This window comes from Psittacula echo (genome assembly GCF_963264785.1).
Source record: "Psittacula echo genome assembly, chromosome: 6".
NCBI lineage: Eukaryota > Metazoa > Chordata > Aves > Psittaciformes > Psittacidae > Psittacula > Psittacula echo.
In genome coordinates, this window is record NC_137743.1 from 29,598,670 (window position 1) to 29,618,897 (window position 20,228).

Genomic DNA, 20,228 nt, shown 5'->3' on the forward strand with positions numbered 1-20,228 from the left:
TTCTATGATTCTAAGCACATCGCTTTTCAAGCCGCAGCACTTACATGTCCAGTTACAGCTGTATCCTGGGAACCCTCCTGCTAGCCATGATCAGAGCTCAGCTTTGTAGTATTATTTGTATTGTTAAGTCCTCTGACACCAAGAAATATTAAGGCTAGATGTCCTGTGTACGAGGATGGTGGTAGGAGGGAGGAAAACAATGTTTGCTTAGCTGAGATGTTCACAAATTTCATAGCACATAATTACATAGCACCTTGCAAGCTAAGAATTTAACACACTTCATAAGCAACTAACGATAGGTATCATAACAGCTATAAGACAAAGAAGTTAAACTGGCTAGTCTGAATATCCTGACACTCAGCCAAAATGCAACAATTTGGTAATTTTTAAGGAGAAAAATTTTGGTGTTAGAACATCACTAAATCAGAAAACTAGTTGAAAATTGTTTTTGTTTACAAAGTTGAAAGCAAATGGACTGTTTCACTTCTGCAAATGGTTTAGTTCAAGTTGTCAACATGTTTAAAAAACTCTGACATCAGGTTAATGTTGTAGAGTACATGGCTCACAAGAATTATGTGAAGGGAAGAAGAGAGGAAACTCACTTTCACCGCACTTGGATGCCAGCCCTAAAATAAGCTTCTTGAAACAGTTCATGAAAGGAATTTTAGTGACAAAGCCAACCTTTATCCCTCCACAGGACTTCAAACCTCCTTTTATAGCACAGAGATTACTGTATTTGGCCAAACCTAGATAAAGCCACTATCGCTGCAGTGAGATACTATAAATAGCAAGAGTAACGTGAAACATTTAAAATTCTGCCTGGAAAGCATGATAGATAAACAATATTATCTATGTGTATTTTAGGATTTGTCTATCAGACATAATCTCATTCATGATAATGTGAACTGATTTAGTTACATAATTCACCTTGTTTACCCAAAATTACTTGCATAGTCTTGGGAACTCCTTTCCTGATTGCATTTGACAATAGGCTTTATATTTAACACACACATATGTGGGAAAGGTCAAATCATGCTCTGAGGTTCTGGATTTGTCAAAGTTAATTCTCATTCAGTAAATCAGGACAGGAAACAGTTTCATTCTCTGTTAGAAGATTCTGTTCATTTGCATAAAAAAAGAGTGTATTAACCCCAAACCTCTTCATGATGACTTTCGTCATCACCCTAAATTCTTCAGAAGAACATAATCCTGAAACAAATTTTGCTGCCAAAAATGACAGGAAATTATATTTTCATTGTGGATAAATTAGTCTCTGAACTTTACTTTCCATAACAATAAGCAGGAGATTATGAACTCATTCACAGGAAGTCCTGATAAGACTCAAAACTGATTTGCTTTACCCATTCAGGTCAGAAAGACCGCTGTATTTTGCATAAAAATACCATTTTTCCCCAAAGAGAAAGATAGCCAATCCTCTAAAAGAAGTGTAACACAGTAAGCAATACCATGGTAGAGCTGCCCCTTATTAAAGGATCATGACTGTGTTTTATGGACCTACTACTGGCACCTGAAGATGTCTTTTCTACATAGGTTTTGAATTGACTTCTTTTTTCTTAAATAAGAAATGTGTGACCTTTTTAAAAAGAAAAAAAGAAGCCTGTAAACTAGTGTCTAAACCTAAGCGTATCACAGTAGAGCTGGTCATTCAAAGACTCCTCATTTTAAAACAGAAAAAAAAAACCAACCACACAGTAACTTCACGTAATTTTAGAGTTACAATTTCTGCTGGCAGTGTGGTTTGGGTTTGTTTGTTTTTTTTTTTTTAATTAAAACTAGAGGTGGTCCCAAAAGCCCAGACCAAATCATCCCTCAAAATGTGAATATTTAATCTTGTCTGGAACAGAATTTAGTAAGCCTCTTCTCCCATACAAAATGTCAAAGCAAGCTAAGTGCATGAGGCTGTGCTACTTCATCTTCCAAGTTCAAAGGGCCAAAGTTAAACCCAGCTGGATGGAAACCTTCAGCTCATTATTTCCAAGTTGACTGTGAAATCAGTAAGCAACCTCACGTTGAATATCCAGTAAAAATTTAAGATCTCAGGTTGCAGGCATTACGATGGCAATCAAACTTTTAAAGCAATATCTAATTAAAATTCTCATCCATTATGCTTTTTTAAATAATCTACCTTTTTAACTAATCTGGGAAACTGAGAAAAGAGAATGGCTGGATACAGCTGATGGAGGAGGGAAACCTGCACCACTGTGCAGACACACAGACTTTCCCGCTTCTATGAACTGTGGAGGAAATGCTTCTGCTCATAAATCATCAACAGGAAGTCAGACTCAATGGCTGGGTACAGCACCCTTGCACAGACTTCACGTACTTCTCAATTGCCTTGACACAATAACCTTTAGCTCATACAAACTTGGATCTTATGACATTTTTGAATAGTGACAAAACCAAATCAAAATTGCTTGGAGCATTCTCATCTCAAAAGCCTCCCCTTGAGCATTTTCCCATGAAAAGTAAAGAGCACGCTTGCTTTTATTCAGTCAGTTCATTAGTCCACATCACTGAGATGCTAACCCTCCTCACCAGTGTGCTCCTGTGTGCATGCAAATGCTTCAAAATCATCTGCAGTCATTCCCACTAGAGGTGGCTTCAGTGCACTGAGGCAAGAGCAAAGGCTCCATGCTGAACTCCTAGTGTGAAATGAGTCATTTGTTCCAAATCATGTTTCCTTTTTTCAATATTCATACTTAGTTATTCATTTCCCTGAAGTACATGAAGATGAGATGTTCCTAAGTTTCTGTTTGCACTCAGTACATACACTATTTTATCCCTATTTCTTATCTCCCTTTTCCAGCCTTTTCCATGATCTCTGTGGGCTTTGACTTAGGAGCTCATAGGCACAGGCACAAAATCCATTCTTTGAGGAAGATACCATTTAAGCTCTTTCCCCTTGCAAGATATTTTGAGACCTCAGCCTCCTTTGCACTGGAGACAGTCAGCATGTGCAAGGGATTCCTAAACACTCATTAGCATAAGGGACAAAGTTAAAATTACTTTTAGGTTGCAGAATATAATCTATTACGGAAAGGTTTGTATTATTCGATAAATATGCAAGATGCGAAAATTACATGTTTGCAAGCTACCTGCTAGCTACCCATCGAGACAGTCCAAGTAAATGATTGGTGCATTTACCCATTTATGTATACACGTTTAACCTTTCATTTTACTTAACAGCCATAACTGAAAGTCATAGCAAACTCTTTTCTGTTTCTATACTCTGGGTCATATGTTATTTTTTGTTGTATCTCTTGAGGTCACCATTTCTCCACACCAGCCATTATCTTTGGGCTATTTTCTCTGATCATAATTGCTTCATCAGATTCCCCTCTCCCTTCAAATTTAATTTATTATTGTTTATTTAGTTTTTGTTTATTTAGTGATACACTTAAAATTTCAAGTATCATCCTAAAGTGATTATCACCTTTACTGAGATTTGATTGTACTAAACAACTTTCGAATCTGCAAATAATGACATACGCAAATTGATGTGAAAGACTATAATACTACACTGACTAGTCTCATGTCATATCTAACAAATTGCATTCAGTTTGAATGTCAAACTGACCTTTGAGTAGTGGAACGAATTAATTCACAAATGGCATCTATGACAAGAAATTAACACACCTTCTCAAACAAACCCAGTGCCATTAAGGAAAAAATTAATGTAAATACACAAAACTTAATCTAATCTACTGTGGCACATACTCTGCTGAGGGCACTCTGGATAGCATCTTCCCCTGTTCATCACCATATATATATATTCTTTATTTTTCATCACTGGACCATTTTTGTCTTTGATATCTGATAATATCTTTGTCTTCAGTATTGCTAGTGGATCTTGACCTATTTACTGAGTCACAACCAAAAAAATAAAGGCTGAACTGAAGTCCATCCATGCCAGCACATGGACTTGCTCTGGTATCAGTGAGTTTTATATAAGACTCTGCATTCAATAATGAGCAACCTGCTCCCAGTTTCTGCTTGTATATTACCTCTCCCCGCGAACCTTAATGCTAAGGAAATGTCTTCAAGTGCTTCAGAATTTCATGTGAATTTCCCTCATCAACTACTGGAGATTATGCAGGCTGCCGTATATTAAAGAGGTAAGAAATCCACTGAGCAGCAACTACCAGAAAATATAATTCCCCAACATACTTAAGGCTATATAAGGGAGAAGGCTACACAAGCAGTTTACAGAAAAACCTCGTTGAAGAGCGAATAGAGAGGGGAAGAAGGGAAGCTGCCTGTCCCCAGTCCTTGTGTCTCAGTAGAAGTATTTATAAACTGACAGAGCTGTTAGATAGCTCCTGGACCTAGCTTAGCAGAGACATAATTGATCCCCAAAGAGGTCAGGTACAACAGCAGAGGTAAAACACACTGAGATTAAGTTAAGATTAATTTTGTATATGTAGCCCACAAATCTATCAAACGACAAATGCACTACTTTATTGCCTCTTCCCTGGGAAGTGGACAGTGGGAACCAGGTGATGTGCAGAATTTCGTGGGGCTGGACTATTCCAGCAACATGGACTAGGTTTGATTTTGCATGACTTGCCAGAGATTGGATATTAGTTTCTTCTGCTTATTCGGGAAGACCAAAGAGCAACACATTGCTGGGTGACTGAGCAGGTACCAAGGGCTGCCTGTAATTTTAATGGATCCCCTGCTTGTAATTCCAGGTGATCTTAACCTCAGCTGTGCTCTGCAATTCATCACATGGAAAGTGCTCCCAGTCTTTAACTTGCTTATCAGAAGGGTGCTTGTATATTGTCAAAAAATAACTGAGTCCAAACATACCGCCTTATCAAAATTACCGAGACTCATTCCAAGAAAGGAAGGAAAACAAAAAACCAAAAGATCTGAGGAAAGAGATCAGTTAAAGTTGCTTCTCAAAGGAAGATGTTGCAGGAATGTGGCCATCCTCCTCCTGTCCTATAAATCAACTTTAAAAAGTCAACTGGTGTCACTTTAGAGTCTTTACACTTACATTGGATTACATGCTGCTGTCATCTTTGTCCTTGGTGTTAAGTACCAAGCACTGGGAGGATCCTGCTCTTCTTACCTGACATTGTCATGCTTCTGGATGTAGATCTTATGAAACATCATATCTTCCTGTTTGGCATTAATGTCAGCTTTCATCTCCATGGCAACATGTCGAGGAAGTACAGAGAGCAGGAGACGCTCCTGTGGAGTCAGACAGATGAACCAATTAAAACACCTGCTGCCCAGTTAACAAACACACTTTGTTCCTTACTGGGGAGAAATGAGTCATCAGTTTGGTGAGAGATGAGTACCACCAAGCAAAATGGTCTCCAGAAACCCAGGAGCTGATCCCCTAACAAATTATATGCAATTCTGTTCCAACCCTACAATAAGAATTCAATGATTTTAGAAGAAAAAATACTATTTTCATCCTATCTGCACTGGGCTTGTGATTCATGGTTGTCAGTTCTTGCAAATAAAGAAGACATGCAACACAAAAAGTGCCTGTGCACCATTATTGGAAGGACTCTGATAAATTACACTGCCTGACCTCCCACACAGCTTCTCCTCACCACCATGAAGTCCTCTTCCACATAACACCAGAGGTCTGATACCTCAGCGCCCTTGGGGTAAATTCCTTCCTCTCCTATGTAATCATCTGAGCACATTCCCCCAGCAGGCGCAAACCTGTTCATAGCACCTAAAAAGTCAATAGGAACACCCCAATGAAACTAGCATGAAAATTTAGCATAAATATACAATGCAGTATTATACTTCTACACTTAAAACCACTATTAGGGCCCAATTGCACTAAGACCTGTAAACCCACCCACTCAACTACAAAAGTGTTTTCAAGAACCATCTCTGCCATCCGCAATTCACAGCTCTCCACCCTCATTTGGCACTTCTATTTACTGATAATAGCTTTAGAGTGACTTTCATAACATTATTTTGGAAGCTGTTCCGCATATAGTTCTGCATGCTAGGCAAAAATTATGTACATGGCAAAATGATGACTTTCTGGTAATTTTCCTAAAAACTCACACAAAAGCCTACGCTTGCTATTATTCTAAACTTGGTGATAATATCATGCAGTAGGTATAGAATTGAAATCTGCAGGTAATATGTGCCCTAGGTATGCATTTGTGTATTTCAGGAATCAGACATGAGAAATGCTGCCCAGACTTTCATTTTATTCCCCATCACGCCCCTCAGAGTTCAAAAGAAGTTTTTGCTGTGGCTGAAAAAGGTGGGGAGCATCTCCTTTGGGAGCAGCTCTACTGTGGTTCAAGCTGCAGGAAGTGGTCTGAAATAGTTGAAGAATCCCAAAACCTTACGCTGCTCTTGTCATTATTTTTCTTTAGCTACAGTGAGCAGAACAAAGAAAAGGGCCTTCCTTCCTGACAACACAGACACAATGTAGCGTAAAGTAAGTTCCCTAACCTTACCTAACAGCTCATTAATTCTCAACAAAACAGGGAACAGCGGGGCTCAGGCACAGTCCTGACTCAAGGGATCAGCAATCCTGCACTAGCCATTCACGTGACCAAACCTATTGCCTATACTACAGTTACAGGCACATTCCTGGTTTCTAATTTCTAGTTTTAACTGAAACTTCACTATTTAATTCTTTAAGGAGACAGAGGAACTTCAGGAGAACCAGTGGAAGATGTATTCACTGGAAATGTGCTTACTATGCACCGAGACCTTTCATAGTCTGTGACACTGCCCGATATTTCATTTTTCCCCCTTCAATGTGTACCTTAAAGCCACTAGTCACTGAAGAAGTAGTAGTAACACAATATGATGTGTTGGAGGGATTTACATCTTTTCTGCTCAAAACTACAGCAGTCCTGACAAGATTGTTCTTGTTTCTTCAAGTACTCTCACCTTCACTACCATGCTGTAGGTGCTAACAGTTACATATCCACATTAAAAAAACCCCGATGAATCATGTATGTGTCCTCAGGCTTCTGTCATCTATTAGCGTACTCCCTGAGTGCAAAAGCACAACACATTTGTATGCTTTTCAGAGTAACTGGTGTATACGCTGTTGTCATTTGCATATTATAATAGGCATCCTCAAACATGTGAAAGCTGCTATTTTATGTGTGATTTTACACATCCTCTAAATAACTTGGAGCTTTATGGGAGGTTCAGGGGCACCCACAGGTTTGGAACATTTCCTGTGGGTGCATGAGCATGGAGGGAGGCTTTTTTTACTTGCTTGGCAAAATAAGGACACATTCAGGGGACAGTGTTTCTCTTACTAGTACCCACAGGAGCTTTTCACGTACATTTCTGGGTGACATTTTCTTGAGAGGCCCCCACCCCTACTCTTCCTGCCTCCATAGGCACTTGCCAGATGAAATCACCAATATTTTCAAGACACTTGAGATCTCCAGGACATGAACTAACACTGCTCTGAACTTTCACCAGTCAGGGAATAAGATGGGCTTATCAAGCCAACCTTACCTCTAAATTGACAGATGGACCACTTGGTGGGTAAGGAATTGGCTGGATGGTCACACGCAGAGCTGTGGCCAATAGCTTGATGTCCAAGTAAAGATCAGTGACAAGTGGCATTCCTCAGGAGTCAGGATTGGGACCAATCTTGTTCAACATCTTTGTTGGTGACATGGACAGTGAGACTGAGTGCCCTCTCAGCAAGTTTGCAGATGACACCAAGCTGTGTGATTTGTTCGACATCCTGGAGGGAAGGGATGCCATCCAGAAGGACCTTGACATGTTTGAGATGTGGGCCTGTGAGAACCTCATGAAGTTCAATAAGGCCAAGTGCAAGGTCCTGCACCTGGGTCGGGGCAATCCCAAGCACAAGTACAGGCTGGGCAGAGAATGGATTAAAAGCAGCACTGAGGAGAAGGATTAGGGGGTGTTGACTGATGAGAAGCCCAATGTGACCTGGGAATGTGCACTCACAGCCCAGAAAGCCAGTCGTATCCTGGGCTGCATCAAAAGAAGCATGGCCAGCAGGTCAAGGGAGGTGACTCTCCCCCTCTACTCTGCTCTCATGAGGTGCCACCTGCAGTACTGCATTCAGCTCTGGATCCCCAACATAAAAAGGATGTGAACCTGCTGGAGAGAGTCCAGAGTAGGCCACGAAGACGATCAGAGGGCTGGAGCACCTCTCCCATGGATACAGGTTGTGAAAGTTGGGGTTGTTCAGCCTGGAGAAGAGACGATTTAGGAAAGACCTTAGAGCAGTCTTCCAGTACCTAAAGGTGGCTTATAAGAAAACTGGAGAGTGACTTTTTACAATGGCCTGTAGTGATAGGACAAGAGGGAATGTCTTTGAGCTGAAAGAGGGTAGATTTAGACTAGACATTAGGAAGAAATACTTTACTATGAGGTTGGTGAGACACTGGCACAAGTTGCCCAGAGAAGTTAGTAGATGCCCCAACTCTGGAAAGGTTTAAGGCCAGCTTGAGCAACCTGATCTAGTGGAAGGTGTTCTTGACCATGGCAGGGGTGTTGGAACTAGATGATCTTTAAGGTCCTTTCCAACCCAAATCATTCTATGATTCTATGAAGTGAAACAAATGCATGTAGCACATCCCTTCATGCAACAACTGTTTGGGAAGTTGAGCCATGTTACAGTTGGGCATTATCTTTATTCTGTTGGGATCATCACAATCACTGAAAATAATCTCTAAGCTAAAAGGAGGAGCCTGTAGCAAGTGCCTTTGTAAAGCACAAGCCATGTTAAAAGACCTCCAAACTAACAATATTCCTATTTTTTATTTCAAATGAAACACATAAATTAAAGTCTGCACTACAGTACAATTTTCATTTTGTTGAAATGACTAGAAAGTACTACAGCTCTCATTGTAAAGTGTTTTACAAGTATAACAAGGCAGCATTCTGACCTGATAAAAAAAGCAAGAGCAAATTCATATATAATTCTCACTTCAAAACAAGATGCAAATATAGTTCCACTGAATTATACATCAAAAAATGCATTCCGGGGAGCAATAGCCTCTAGAATAGGCACAGATGAAAGAGTACAATACAGATTAACTCTGTTTACATATATACACAGACACATGTATACATGGGCACACGCATCCCTATGATGACTCTATATTAGATAGCAATTTCAATAATTTACGTCATAACCTCCCAAGATGATCTCAAAGCACTACAAATATTTAACGTCTTATGACTGTCTATTTGTCCTCAGGCTTAATAACACTTATTTTTCACCAGAAATTATGTGATGTAGACATCAAAAAGAGAAGGAGAGAACAACTTTTCAGAGACAAAAGGCAAGCAATGCTAGAAGTAAAACTGCAGAACCTATAGCTCATCTCTTCATAGAATCATACTCAAATCTTAAGTATTTCCACACTACAGATTGTGGAGAACTTCAAGCAACATTGATTCCTGTTATGGCTGTAGCCCAGGTTATCTTGAATAATGAAATCACAAGAAAACTCTCTTCTGCATTGGACACTTCTGTGCTAATTTTGGCTGCTGATAGATGCTTAATAAAGGAAACTACATATTCCTTTGCCTGAGAGAATCTGCCTGTCATTAACAGAGAACAGCACACAGAAGCACCATCAGATCTCCAGGCACCCAGCAATAACACTGTTGGGCTGTGCAGTTATGTTTCCCTCCACCCCTGTTTGAAGACTGGCTCTCCCAGATGTGGGCTGAGCTGCCCTTATTTGTGTCTGCTGTCACCTCAAGATTTTCTCAATACATTATGCATAAGGATACAACTGAACTGAACCTGGAGATCAAGGTCAGTGCAAGTTGTAGCAGCAAATCATCTTGTTAGGAGTCCCCTTGCTGTGAGGATCCATTGTTACTGCTGGAAGTACTGGAGGGTACTTTAAGCGACTAGCTTTGACCCCTGTTTTTCTGATGTCCTGGCTTTCTTCTGTATGGTATAGTACTTTCTGGAGAGGGGGAGAAGAAAAAGGCATAAAGCTAGGGCATTTGTCAGGGCTTTTTTCATTAACTACTAACACAGAAGCACCTAAATCCAGAACAGCACAAGCATTTGAGCCTGCTAAGGCAGTCTCTCAGCAGGGAGGACAGAGCTGTAATAAGTGAGTAAAATGGGGTATTTTCTTGGCTCAATCCTTTCCTCCATTTCAAGGTGTGGAAAGAGGAGACAGCTGCTCATTTCATCCTTCTGAGACTACATTCGTTTTGAAGGAAAAATGATCCTTGAGCATGAATCTTTACATACTAGATACTACATACTACACATACTAGCAAAATAAAACATGTACAAGTTATTTCATAGTAAGGGTTGAACAGCAAGTTTGCCAACCAGAAGTATCTCATGAAACACTGCCAAAAGACAAATCCGTGGACACAGATGGGCTGAGACATGAGAAAAATTAAGCTGTGTTGCCACAGAGATGCAAAGACACTACAGCTGATTCATCTCCCTGACCTCTTCTCCAAAGCCACAACAAGCTATGAAATATTTCCCAAGGGAAGAGTGGAAGCCCCATTTTATGATTAATTTCAAATTGGACTGGACAAACCACCATGAATTGTACTGCAGGGCAGAGATGTGTGTTAGCAAGGGAATAGTCAAGCTGCTCCTAAAGATCTTTTGTATCTAATTCTGAGGACACAAGAGATTCATTGCAAGAGAACCCACAAATAAATTAGAGGAGTTGATATGCTTGGTACCCTTTACAACTAGTCTGTATGCTTGCACCAACAGGTCTTTTTTCAGCAAAAATTACTGAAGTTGGTAATGAATCTTACTTTTTTTACAAATACAATTCTCTTGAGGTTTATGAGGTATACAGAAGTGTGTAAGCAGGTAGGAACCTTTGGGAAAGGCAGGAAGAGGACCTTTTTGGAAGCATCAAGAGACAGAATGATTTTTTCCCTTTCACTTCTGAAACTTGTCTTACAGCTACCTGCATTCTGTGCAATTTTAGTCTGCAGAGCATAGATCTCAGGATTTGTTGATGTCTGTGGAAAAGTCCGTCAGGGTATTGGGGAAGAAATACTCCCCTGAACAATATTTCAAACCTTTAAAAATCCTACCCTCTATCAGCATTATTTTTACTTGGATTAGTCAAGAAATAAGAGGCCTGCAAATCCCATCCAATTTGCATGCTATTTTTGCTGCAGCAACTTCATTTCTTATTTCCCACTGCTGCTCTTACCTGCTGCTGGTTTTCCCTTTGAGAATGCAGCCTTGCTTGTATGCATTCCCTGGTCTCCTGGAAAGCCTGTCTTTGGGACACCTCTGCTGGGTAGTGGGTACACACGCCTACAATGTTTGTACAGGAGAAGATGAGAACATTGGAGACCAGCTGAAACAAAAGAAACAAAAAAGAAAAATACTTGGTTACACTTTGGAAACCTGCCATCAGTAACAAAGCACCAGCCAGAATCCAGCCCCTTCCATGAATCCTTAATCCAAGCCATGTTTAAACCTCATGCTGTTAATTCCAGTATATTTTACCTCTCTAGTCTTTAAAATATAAAATTTCCATATTTCGTCTCAAATATATGTTCTTAACATTGCATATTACTTCATTGGTAAAAATACAATTTCACTGGTAATTCCGTATTCTTGCTTTTGGTAATCCAGTATCTTGGAACTATTGTGACAAATAGTTATCTGAAAATGCATCATTGCTCTGTCAGCTAAAAGTCAGCAAAAACTTGTGCAGACAGATCTGGCAGAAGAACACAAATATTTCCATGGTTTTGTACCTATATATCTGGCTTGAAAACATATCAAAGACACATTAAACCATCACTTTGATAAGTCTGAAGCATATTCATACTGGACAAACACGAAGGAAAAGCTGCATCACTCTTCTGCTCTCACTTGGGTTATATTTTGTAATGAATCAATCACATAACTTCAGCTGAAAAACTAGTGTCGCAATTTTCTGTTTCACAACTACTTTTTTATTAAAAATGAATAAAAAATATCCATACCCACTGGTGGCATTTGGTTCATGCAAAATGTTCAAAACCGATTCTGACAGTATCATGTAAACATTTCTCTTGACAGAGGTTAGTCACAGTATAATTTTTTGAGAGTTGCACAAGCTATGCTGGACTTCACTTGAGGACAGACTTATTTGAAACCCTTTTCATCTCTTCTGGAGGGAAAGACTGTCAGACCTAAAAGATTTTAAAAATAGGGATCTTTGGTGTATTCCCAATGAGTCCAAATATACCCTTTGCCGTTATTACGTTTTACTGCAGAATAAAAAAAAAATAAAAATTAAAAGATTCCCTGAAAATAGGTGCCAGGCTCTGAAGGGCAGGAGGGGTATAGGGCACCCCTCAACCCCTGAGCTCACCAGGGATGCTCAGGACTCCCCTAGACAAACTTGGTCACTATGCAGGAGAGAGAAGCTACTCCCTCTTCCCCCCCACCCCGTCCCCGTCCCCTCTTCCACTACATCCTGAAAGTAAGAACCTCTCTAAGAAATCCCACTAGGATTACTCTTAAACCTTTGGTTATATCCACATGCTAAGGACAGCAACAATTATTTTATTAACAACCCTTCCTGGAAACAGGATTTAGGCAGAAAAACCTCATCTTTCAGCTCAAAATAAGCAACACCTTAAGCTACAGCCAGCTGCGGGACTTCTCTCGGTGGACAGCTGCCAGTAGATGGCAACGCTCCAGTTTCCCAAACTCCTGCACCGAAGTGCTGCATTTTGGGCTATGTCCCTGCAGTGAGTTCCCACACTTAGATATCATACTATACAGTACAATAACCTGCAGGTTACAGTTACCCACTGGTGATCATCATCACTGCCAGCTATATGCATTTGTAGATAACTGGTTTCCAATGAGGATTCTCATCCCCTACAGATTGCTCCCTCCTTCCAAAGTGTCCACCCTTCACACAAGAGATAGGGTTATTGAAGGTGCAGGTTCATGCCTTCACATTAATTTCACATGAATATGAAATAAGCCCTAATCCTAAGATTACACATTCCCTTCACAATTACAGTCTCTCTCTGCTCTTTCTAAAGCTGGCTGGATTCTGCCAGATTTGAGGTCCTCCATCTTTCCCCCTACCTGATCATACACCAGCCAACTTCCATCCAGATCCTTCCCAGTTACCATAACCCAGTGCTTTATCCATAGGCATTTTATGGTATTTTTTGCTGATAATGATAATTTTTAAGGGTAAAAAATGTATCCGTTATATTTAAACTATTAGTTTTTCGTATACTTAAGAAACGGCTGAGAAAGGGAGCTGCAATAGGTTTTTCTTTGGATTTACTCCGATTTCTGCTCTACAGATGCACTGATTGCAACTCGCAGCCTGTAAACAACACATCTACAAGTTCAACATGGATAATATAGGCTCAAAGGAGTTAACACTAAACAGCATCTTTCGCATGGCTGGATTAAAGCAAGACTCACAGATCCTCTCTATTGGAGCTATTCAGTTGCACAGAAAGTGGAAAGTTTGTCTAGGCACATAAAACAGCGCAAGCACACATCATATATCTGAAGTGGATAAAACTGAGGGCACAGAAGATTGTAAGGAAATATGCAGCTTTACGATTTAACCACAAGACTCTGAAACCTCATTTCACTTACCATCAATAGCACAAACCCAAAACAAACTCCCCAAAACAGCAACTGGACTCTTGCACCAAGAACAGGAAGACAGCATGTGGTTTAGATAGCAGGCCAACTTAACCAAGCAGAGAAGAGGAACACCTCAGCCCTGAAAACAACCTCCTTTTGGGTGTATCTCGGTGCCAAAAAAAGGTCACCCCAGTGGGGCCCACCCACAAAGATACTGTTGTCATGATGATACCTTAAATAGCCAAGCTACACAGTTCCAGGCACACAATTCATACGGTGCACAGAGACCGACATTGTCAAAGGGGAGTACAAAAAAACATCAGACTTGACATTACTGGTAACATTTGTGGAACGCAAAGCAATTCAACTTTTTGGCACTCACTGACATCACTTGACACTCACTGACGTCACTTGACATAAGCCCAAGGAACTCCGCAGACTGATTTACAAGATGGACTCAGATGACCATGGTTCATCAAGTAGGAACAAAAACTATATTGCTATGTAATCTCTAAGTAGCAGGGGAAAGACAACCATATTCAGTCTTTTAAGCAGAAGCTCATTTAATTCACAGTATGGCATCTTGGCAATACCCTGAAACATAAGGGAAGAAATTACAGTGTAATATTGAAAGTATCAAAGATTTGCAGAGATTTAAAACTGAAGCTCCTATTATTTGCAGTAACACTTGTTATGTGAGCATGGTAGCAAGAGCATTTTGTTCAATATCTATTCCTTCACATGTACTAAAAAATATAATTAAGCAAAAAAAAAAAAAAGAAATCATGGTAATCTCATTAATTTTTTCACAGTCCTCTGTCTTAATAAAACAAAATTTCTATCCTATTTGCCAAATGGTACTCCTTGCTTATCAGCTTCCTTACCATTTTGCTATGGTAACCAGCCTCAGTCCCATGAGGAAAGAGATGATGTAGGTATTAAAAACTGATTCCCTAAACTCCATGGCCTGAAAGGTAAAAACATATTATGGCAACTATTTCAGACAATCTATACTTGAAGAACTGTTAATGGCAATGGGAAAATATAGTTGTTTATTTTGTAGCTGATTTCCTTCCCCTGCCTAGCTAGAGATTTAGCCAAGAAGACCCCTACCCTTCTGATTTTGGAAAATAATAGCTTACAGAAAACTATTTCACTTACATGTAACTCCTAGATATGCTATTAAACCTGCCTGCAGTATTGCCATGTTTGAGTATTTCATAAATTAATACATTTATTTTTACAGCATCTGCATTTGGCAGAGAACAACTATTATCCTGGTGTTACACGGCAGAGTTCTTTAAAGGTGATTCAGTACCTAAGGAAAGCTACACACTATGAGCGGTTTTCAAAAACCACTTCATAATCCTACTGCAATAGTAGATCACTTAATCTCACACAACAAAACAGACCAGACAGTTTCTAGTCACTTTGATTTCATCGCACAAATACAGCACTGCAATATTTCTGTTGAATCTCCTGCAGGAAACTGTTTTCAGTAGGGAATAAAGAGAGATACGGAAATAGTTCCACATGTTCTAGGATTTATGAAAACCTGGTATTACAAAATCAAAATCGAGAGCTAAATTTGCTATTGTTACAAAATTGATGTTTTGGGCATTTCAGGTCAGGCCTAGGAAGAACTGGAATGATTCAGTGGCCAGGGGTGAGCCTCCAGACCACCACAAGCAGAAGTCTCAGCTTGCGCCAATGTTGCCATGCTTCTCTCTGCTGTGTTTCTATTCAATTATTCTTCAAACAGCAGATGATATTCAAAATGTAATTAAGAGACAACAACATGCTGAAGAGCAATAGTGTTGTGGTAAATTGCTAGTTACCTACCTCTGCCAGAGCAAACAAGGCTGGCTACTGACACAGAAGGTAGGCCATACTCCTCAGAATATCACGTATAAAAATCAAAGCTTTTGTTTTCTGCCAAGTTACTCTGCTTTGGTCCACTTTGCTTGCAGAGGTTCAGGATAATTTCTGTTATGAGATTACAGCACTAGGCTATTGCATGTTAGTTTCCAACACCACTAATCAGTATTTTGTTTTTCTATTTAGTTTTTATTTAAATCAAAATAATGGAATGATATTTTCAGAAAGTCTTGTTTTTGAAAACTATTACGTTTGAAGCTTTTACTGTGGGGCAGTAAAACTGTCACAAGGAGAAGGAAAACACGTACAAGGAGATTAAAAAGTCATACAAAACAATCTAGAGCAAACAACAAACTATGTATCCCTTCTTTCCAGAGTGTGACACTGCTCTGCCTCTGCTTTCCAGCTCTCATGATTCAGTAGTAATTTTTTGTTAAAGCAATTATCCACGCAACACCGAGGTTAAAAGCAATTAACAACTGAGACTATATTTGATAGTGGTTGTATACTGAATTGACAGATTGGTGCGATTATTAATTGCAACAAGAAACACTGAAATTAGCTTTACTTTTGAGAGTTCCTTTTTTATCCATGAAAAATAATTATATGATCTTCAATACTTATCTGCAACAATGTAAGAACAAAAATGTGACTGACTACCAAGATATTTCTACAGCACCTATTCATGCAATCCTGAATTGCAAGTACAGATATATTCTAAAGATAAAATCACAAACATTATGAAAAAAAAAATAAAATAATTGTTGTTATAAGGCATAGCTGGTGATGTTTTTTAAACAACTTCCCTGAATAGCACTTAACCCTCTATTGACACTTTATATACTATCTAATAAAAAAACTGGAGCAGCTACAGAGCCAAAGGCAAAATGAAAATTAAAACAAAAGACAACATCAACTGGCTCCAAGATGAAATTACTCATGTATTTGTGCTGTATATACAACAACGTCTTTCATTTCCCACAGCTACAGCTAGCAGAGTACTAAGACAGAGAAAACTTCTGGATTATGCGAGAAAGATAATTGAACAGTTAAGAGTCATATGGTCTTCTCCCAGTATTTGGCCAGTAAAGAACAGAGTAAGTACTAGTGAAGAAATTAGAAGGAATATTTTATTTTAAATGTGACAGGTACTTTAACTGAGTATTGAAAAATAACTGCAGCAACAGAAGATTACATCAATACACCAGAGTCTAAGAACAAAGTTTCGGAAGTTGCTGTATGGTGCCTTTCCTCTCTGTCTGCTGCTTCTGTGCAGCAACCCTTTACTTGGTTCTTGAACAGAACAGGAAACTGGTTACAGCCACTATCTGCCAGAGAATTCTAAAGAATTCTCTAACTGCACACAAGTAGTGCTACAGAAGCCAGCTCTGAAAGTTTAAATGCTTCCCTAAGGCACAGTACAATTTAACTATCCCAAAGTAGCAGAATTTATTAGAGAGCGATGCTCTAGATATGCAGTAAATCTCTTTCATTGACGTTGAGAACAAAAGATTCCTTTGCAAAAATACTTCTGAAACTTTTTTGCATATTCCTTCTATTTGGGACACCTACAAGGAGAAAAAGCCATCTATTTTAATCTTTCAGCTAGATTCTGTATTCAGCATAAAGTTACTTGCTGAGAATGAAGCAGTGGTGCTTTTGCTGAAAACACTAAAAACCCCTTATATCACTTGTGAATGTCCCTGTTTAAGAATTACAGTCAATAAGAATATCACACTGAAGCTATCCATTCTGTGTATCTCAGTGACCATCCCACCTCTCCAGCCCTGGAATACACTGATCTCATAGACATGATGCTCTGTTCTTTCAGGAAAAAGCCAAACACGTATTTTGTCCTCTTAAGTTCGCCACAGCTCTCATGAGCAACGCTACACAGTGAGTTAGTCAGGGCTCACTTACACTGACCCTAGTAAAAATCCATTTGTATCATGACAGAATTCACCTCCTGGAAGTATGTTTATTTCTGATCCGTAGAGGTACCTCTATGTCAAAGGCTTCAGCAACCAAATACAATCTTACCTAAATAAAAGCTCTTCACACAGGACTTCAAACATTAGGTATATCTCTTTGAGGTCACAAAAGTGGATGAAAGCTCCTAGACTTTCAGTGCATGACTCACAGCTGCCGATGGGTAAGCATATTCACACATAAAGTATGTCAAGATTATTTTGAAAACTACAAAATTTGCCAGCGCATGATAGCTTAGACAATTTAGACAATGACTTTAGTGAAGAAAATTAAGTACAGCTCTGATATCCCAGCAAAATCAGTTATTCTACAAACAACTGTAAGCACATTTGAGTTCGAGTTTTCTTCATGCCAGTCCCACCTCCCCATGTGCTCACAAGACAGGAAGAGCTGTTCAGATAAGACACAATAGGTTTTAATTTAAAGGTGTTAGTAGAAACCATTGTAATTGAATAGAAGTTGGATTAAGAAGCCTGGTTATGCTTTCCAGATATTCCACAATGCCTCTGAAACCAAAGGAAGCGGTAATCAATGAGGAGAAAGGTTGAGAAATGAGCTTAATTAATCTTTCTTATTCTGTTTCCTTCCCTGTCTGGTGGAAGGGATGTGATGGAAGGAAGCCAAATGCTAAGCTTTTCTATCACGCCATTTCAAAGTTAGTCCACTACACTGAAATATACATGAAATTCCATTTAATATATGCTGACTAACTCAACAAGCAGATATATATGCTGATTTGACCCACAGTGGGAGCAGGATTTTTTTTACTTTGCTCTTCTGTGCACTTTTTGTTTGTTTGGGTCCCATTGTGCCTAGCAGCCATACATGATCTACCCAGAAGAGACCACTGTAGCCCATCCTGCAGGATCCCAGTTCTTCACAGTCACCTCTACAGTTGCTACGACCTGTCCTCTCCATCCTCCTTGTGAAGGGATCCTCTGCCCTGCCCAACAGCCTACATGCTGCCAGCAAACACACTTCACAGAGCAGTATATTGCAGTTGCTTTCAATGGCTATGAGAAAAAATATCCATACTAAATGAGCAAAACTATGAAGATCAATGCCCCTCTGTTCCCCTCACCCCATCACAGCACACCCTGGTCCTTAGTGTTCCTGGGAATATTTCTGGGAGCCTTGGACTCAGATATCGGCAGTGCATCACCCCTTATCTCCCATAGTCATTTAAGCACTAGCATCACCTCCAGGTCACTGGGAAAACAAAAATATTTATCTAGTTACATGAAAGTCCTATTTATCTGGGAAAAAAGAATGTTCTCCAATTGCTCAGCAGGCAGAAATGAGTGCCCTTAATATGGTCTGTGAGATATAAAAATCATTATTTCCCAAGCAGTTAGAATGTGTATTTTTGAGGGGTGGTGAGTTAGGCTGGTTATGTTTGTTTGTGTGGGAAGAAATGTAAAATTGGAGAAAGAATGGAATACATATGGATATTTTGGTTTTGATTTAAATAAGACCTTTTTTTTTTTCGATTGCTGGATTTCAAATAAAGCCGGGCAGCTTGCCCACAAACTATTCTCCTTCCTATTAACATCCCTATCCCAACATATATTTTTAATAAACAAAACTTGCCAAGCACCACCAGCAAAGTTTGAACTCTCGAACTAAAGCAGTGACTTGTACCAGATGAGGTGAAGGAGCAGTATTCACAGCAGATAGCAAAGATTAGTTTAGTGTGAGGTGTCCCTGCTCATGGCAGAGGGGTTGGAACTAGATGATCTTAAGGTCCTTTCCAACCCTAACTATTCGATGATTCTATGATTGCACACAGCCACCACTAATATACAAGTCAATCTATAAGAGATCTGTCTGGATCATAACTGAATACTCTCCCTTAAAAGCTGATGTGCAGTTTTGCCAGCTGTTACAGTAAACTAAGGTTACTTTTGAATGTGAAAGGTTGCAGAAAAATCATGTTTTTGTATCTTGTGGTCTGGCTGCTTGAGCAGTTAAGCATACTGATCTGTAAACAGATTTGGTTTCAACAACACAAAAACCATCAGAAGGCGAATTCCCAACCAAGTTTTAACTGAGCACAACGGACAGCTTGAAGGCACATTCCTTGGCCTTCATCTTTGTCATACTGAATTTCAGAGGTCTACAGCAGTACAATCAAGATTTTATAGAGAAGCTCTAAAAGAGTCTTCAGAATTGTTTATAAAGGCAAGTGTAAGACAACCTAACAACAATGGTTACAACTGCCTTTGTTTATAATACAAATTACAAAACACTATTTAGCCTGCCTTTATTTCATTATACACAACCCATTTTCTCTCTGCCTTTGAAGTTGCACTACTTCAGTCTTCATGTGTCTTTCATTCTGCCTTCTTTATAATCTTGTTTTTATCCACCCCGGACTTTCTTATCAGCTTCCCAGTCCTGTCTTTCCCCCTAACACACACACAAACACACAGCCTCACAATTCCAGGATCAAACCAAATTAGTATTTTTAAATTAGCCAAGATGAACCTCACTCTTTTCCTATAGCTCCAACAATTTGGTTACACTGCTATTACATGAGCTTTTCAAAGCATATGTTACAGGGCACAGTACCTGAAGATACTGCTTTGCAGTATTTGAAGAAAAACAATTCAAGATATACTTTTGAGGCATATGTATTGAAAACATTATCCAAGTCCTGCATCATTAATTTCTGTAAGCATTATGAAATGGCAGGAAGCTGGATTCCTGAATCAAGTTATGTTATAGCTTAAGGTTATTTTTGCCAGGATCTTAAACCTGCTTTGCCTCG

General features: G+C 39.4%; 1 protein-coding gene across 3 annotated transcripts in view; it reads right to left on the reverse strand.

Annotated features, from left to right (window-relative positions):
* ADCY5 (adenylate cyclase 5) overlaps positions 1-20,228 on the reverse strand; it is a gene marked incomplete at both ends in the record, with an annotated part of 219,046 nt that overhangs the window by 79,278 nt on the left and 119,540 nt on the right. For all 3 annotated transcript variants that reach the window (XM_080620644.1, XM_080620642.1, XM_080620643.1), the window contains 2 exons: positions 5,096-5,217; positions 11,181-11,330. In XM_080620644.1, the coding sequence (XP_080476770.1) occupies positions 5,096-5,217; positions 11,181-11,330 (272 nt within the window). The remainder of the gene's footprint in view (positions 1-5,095; positions 5,218-11,180; positions 11,331-20,228) is intronic.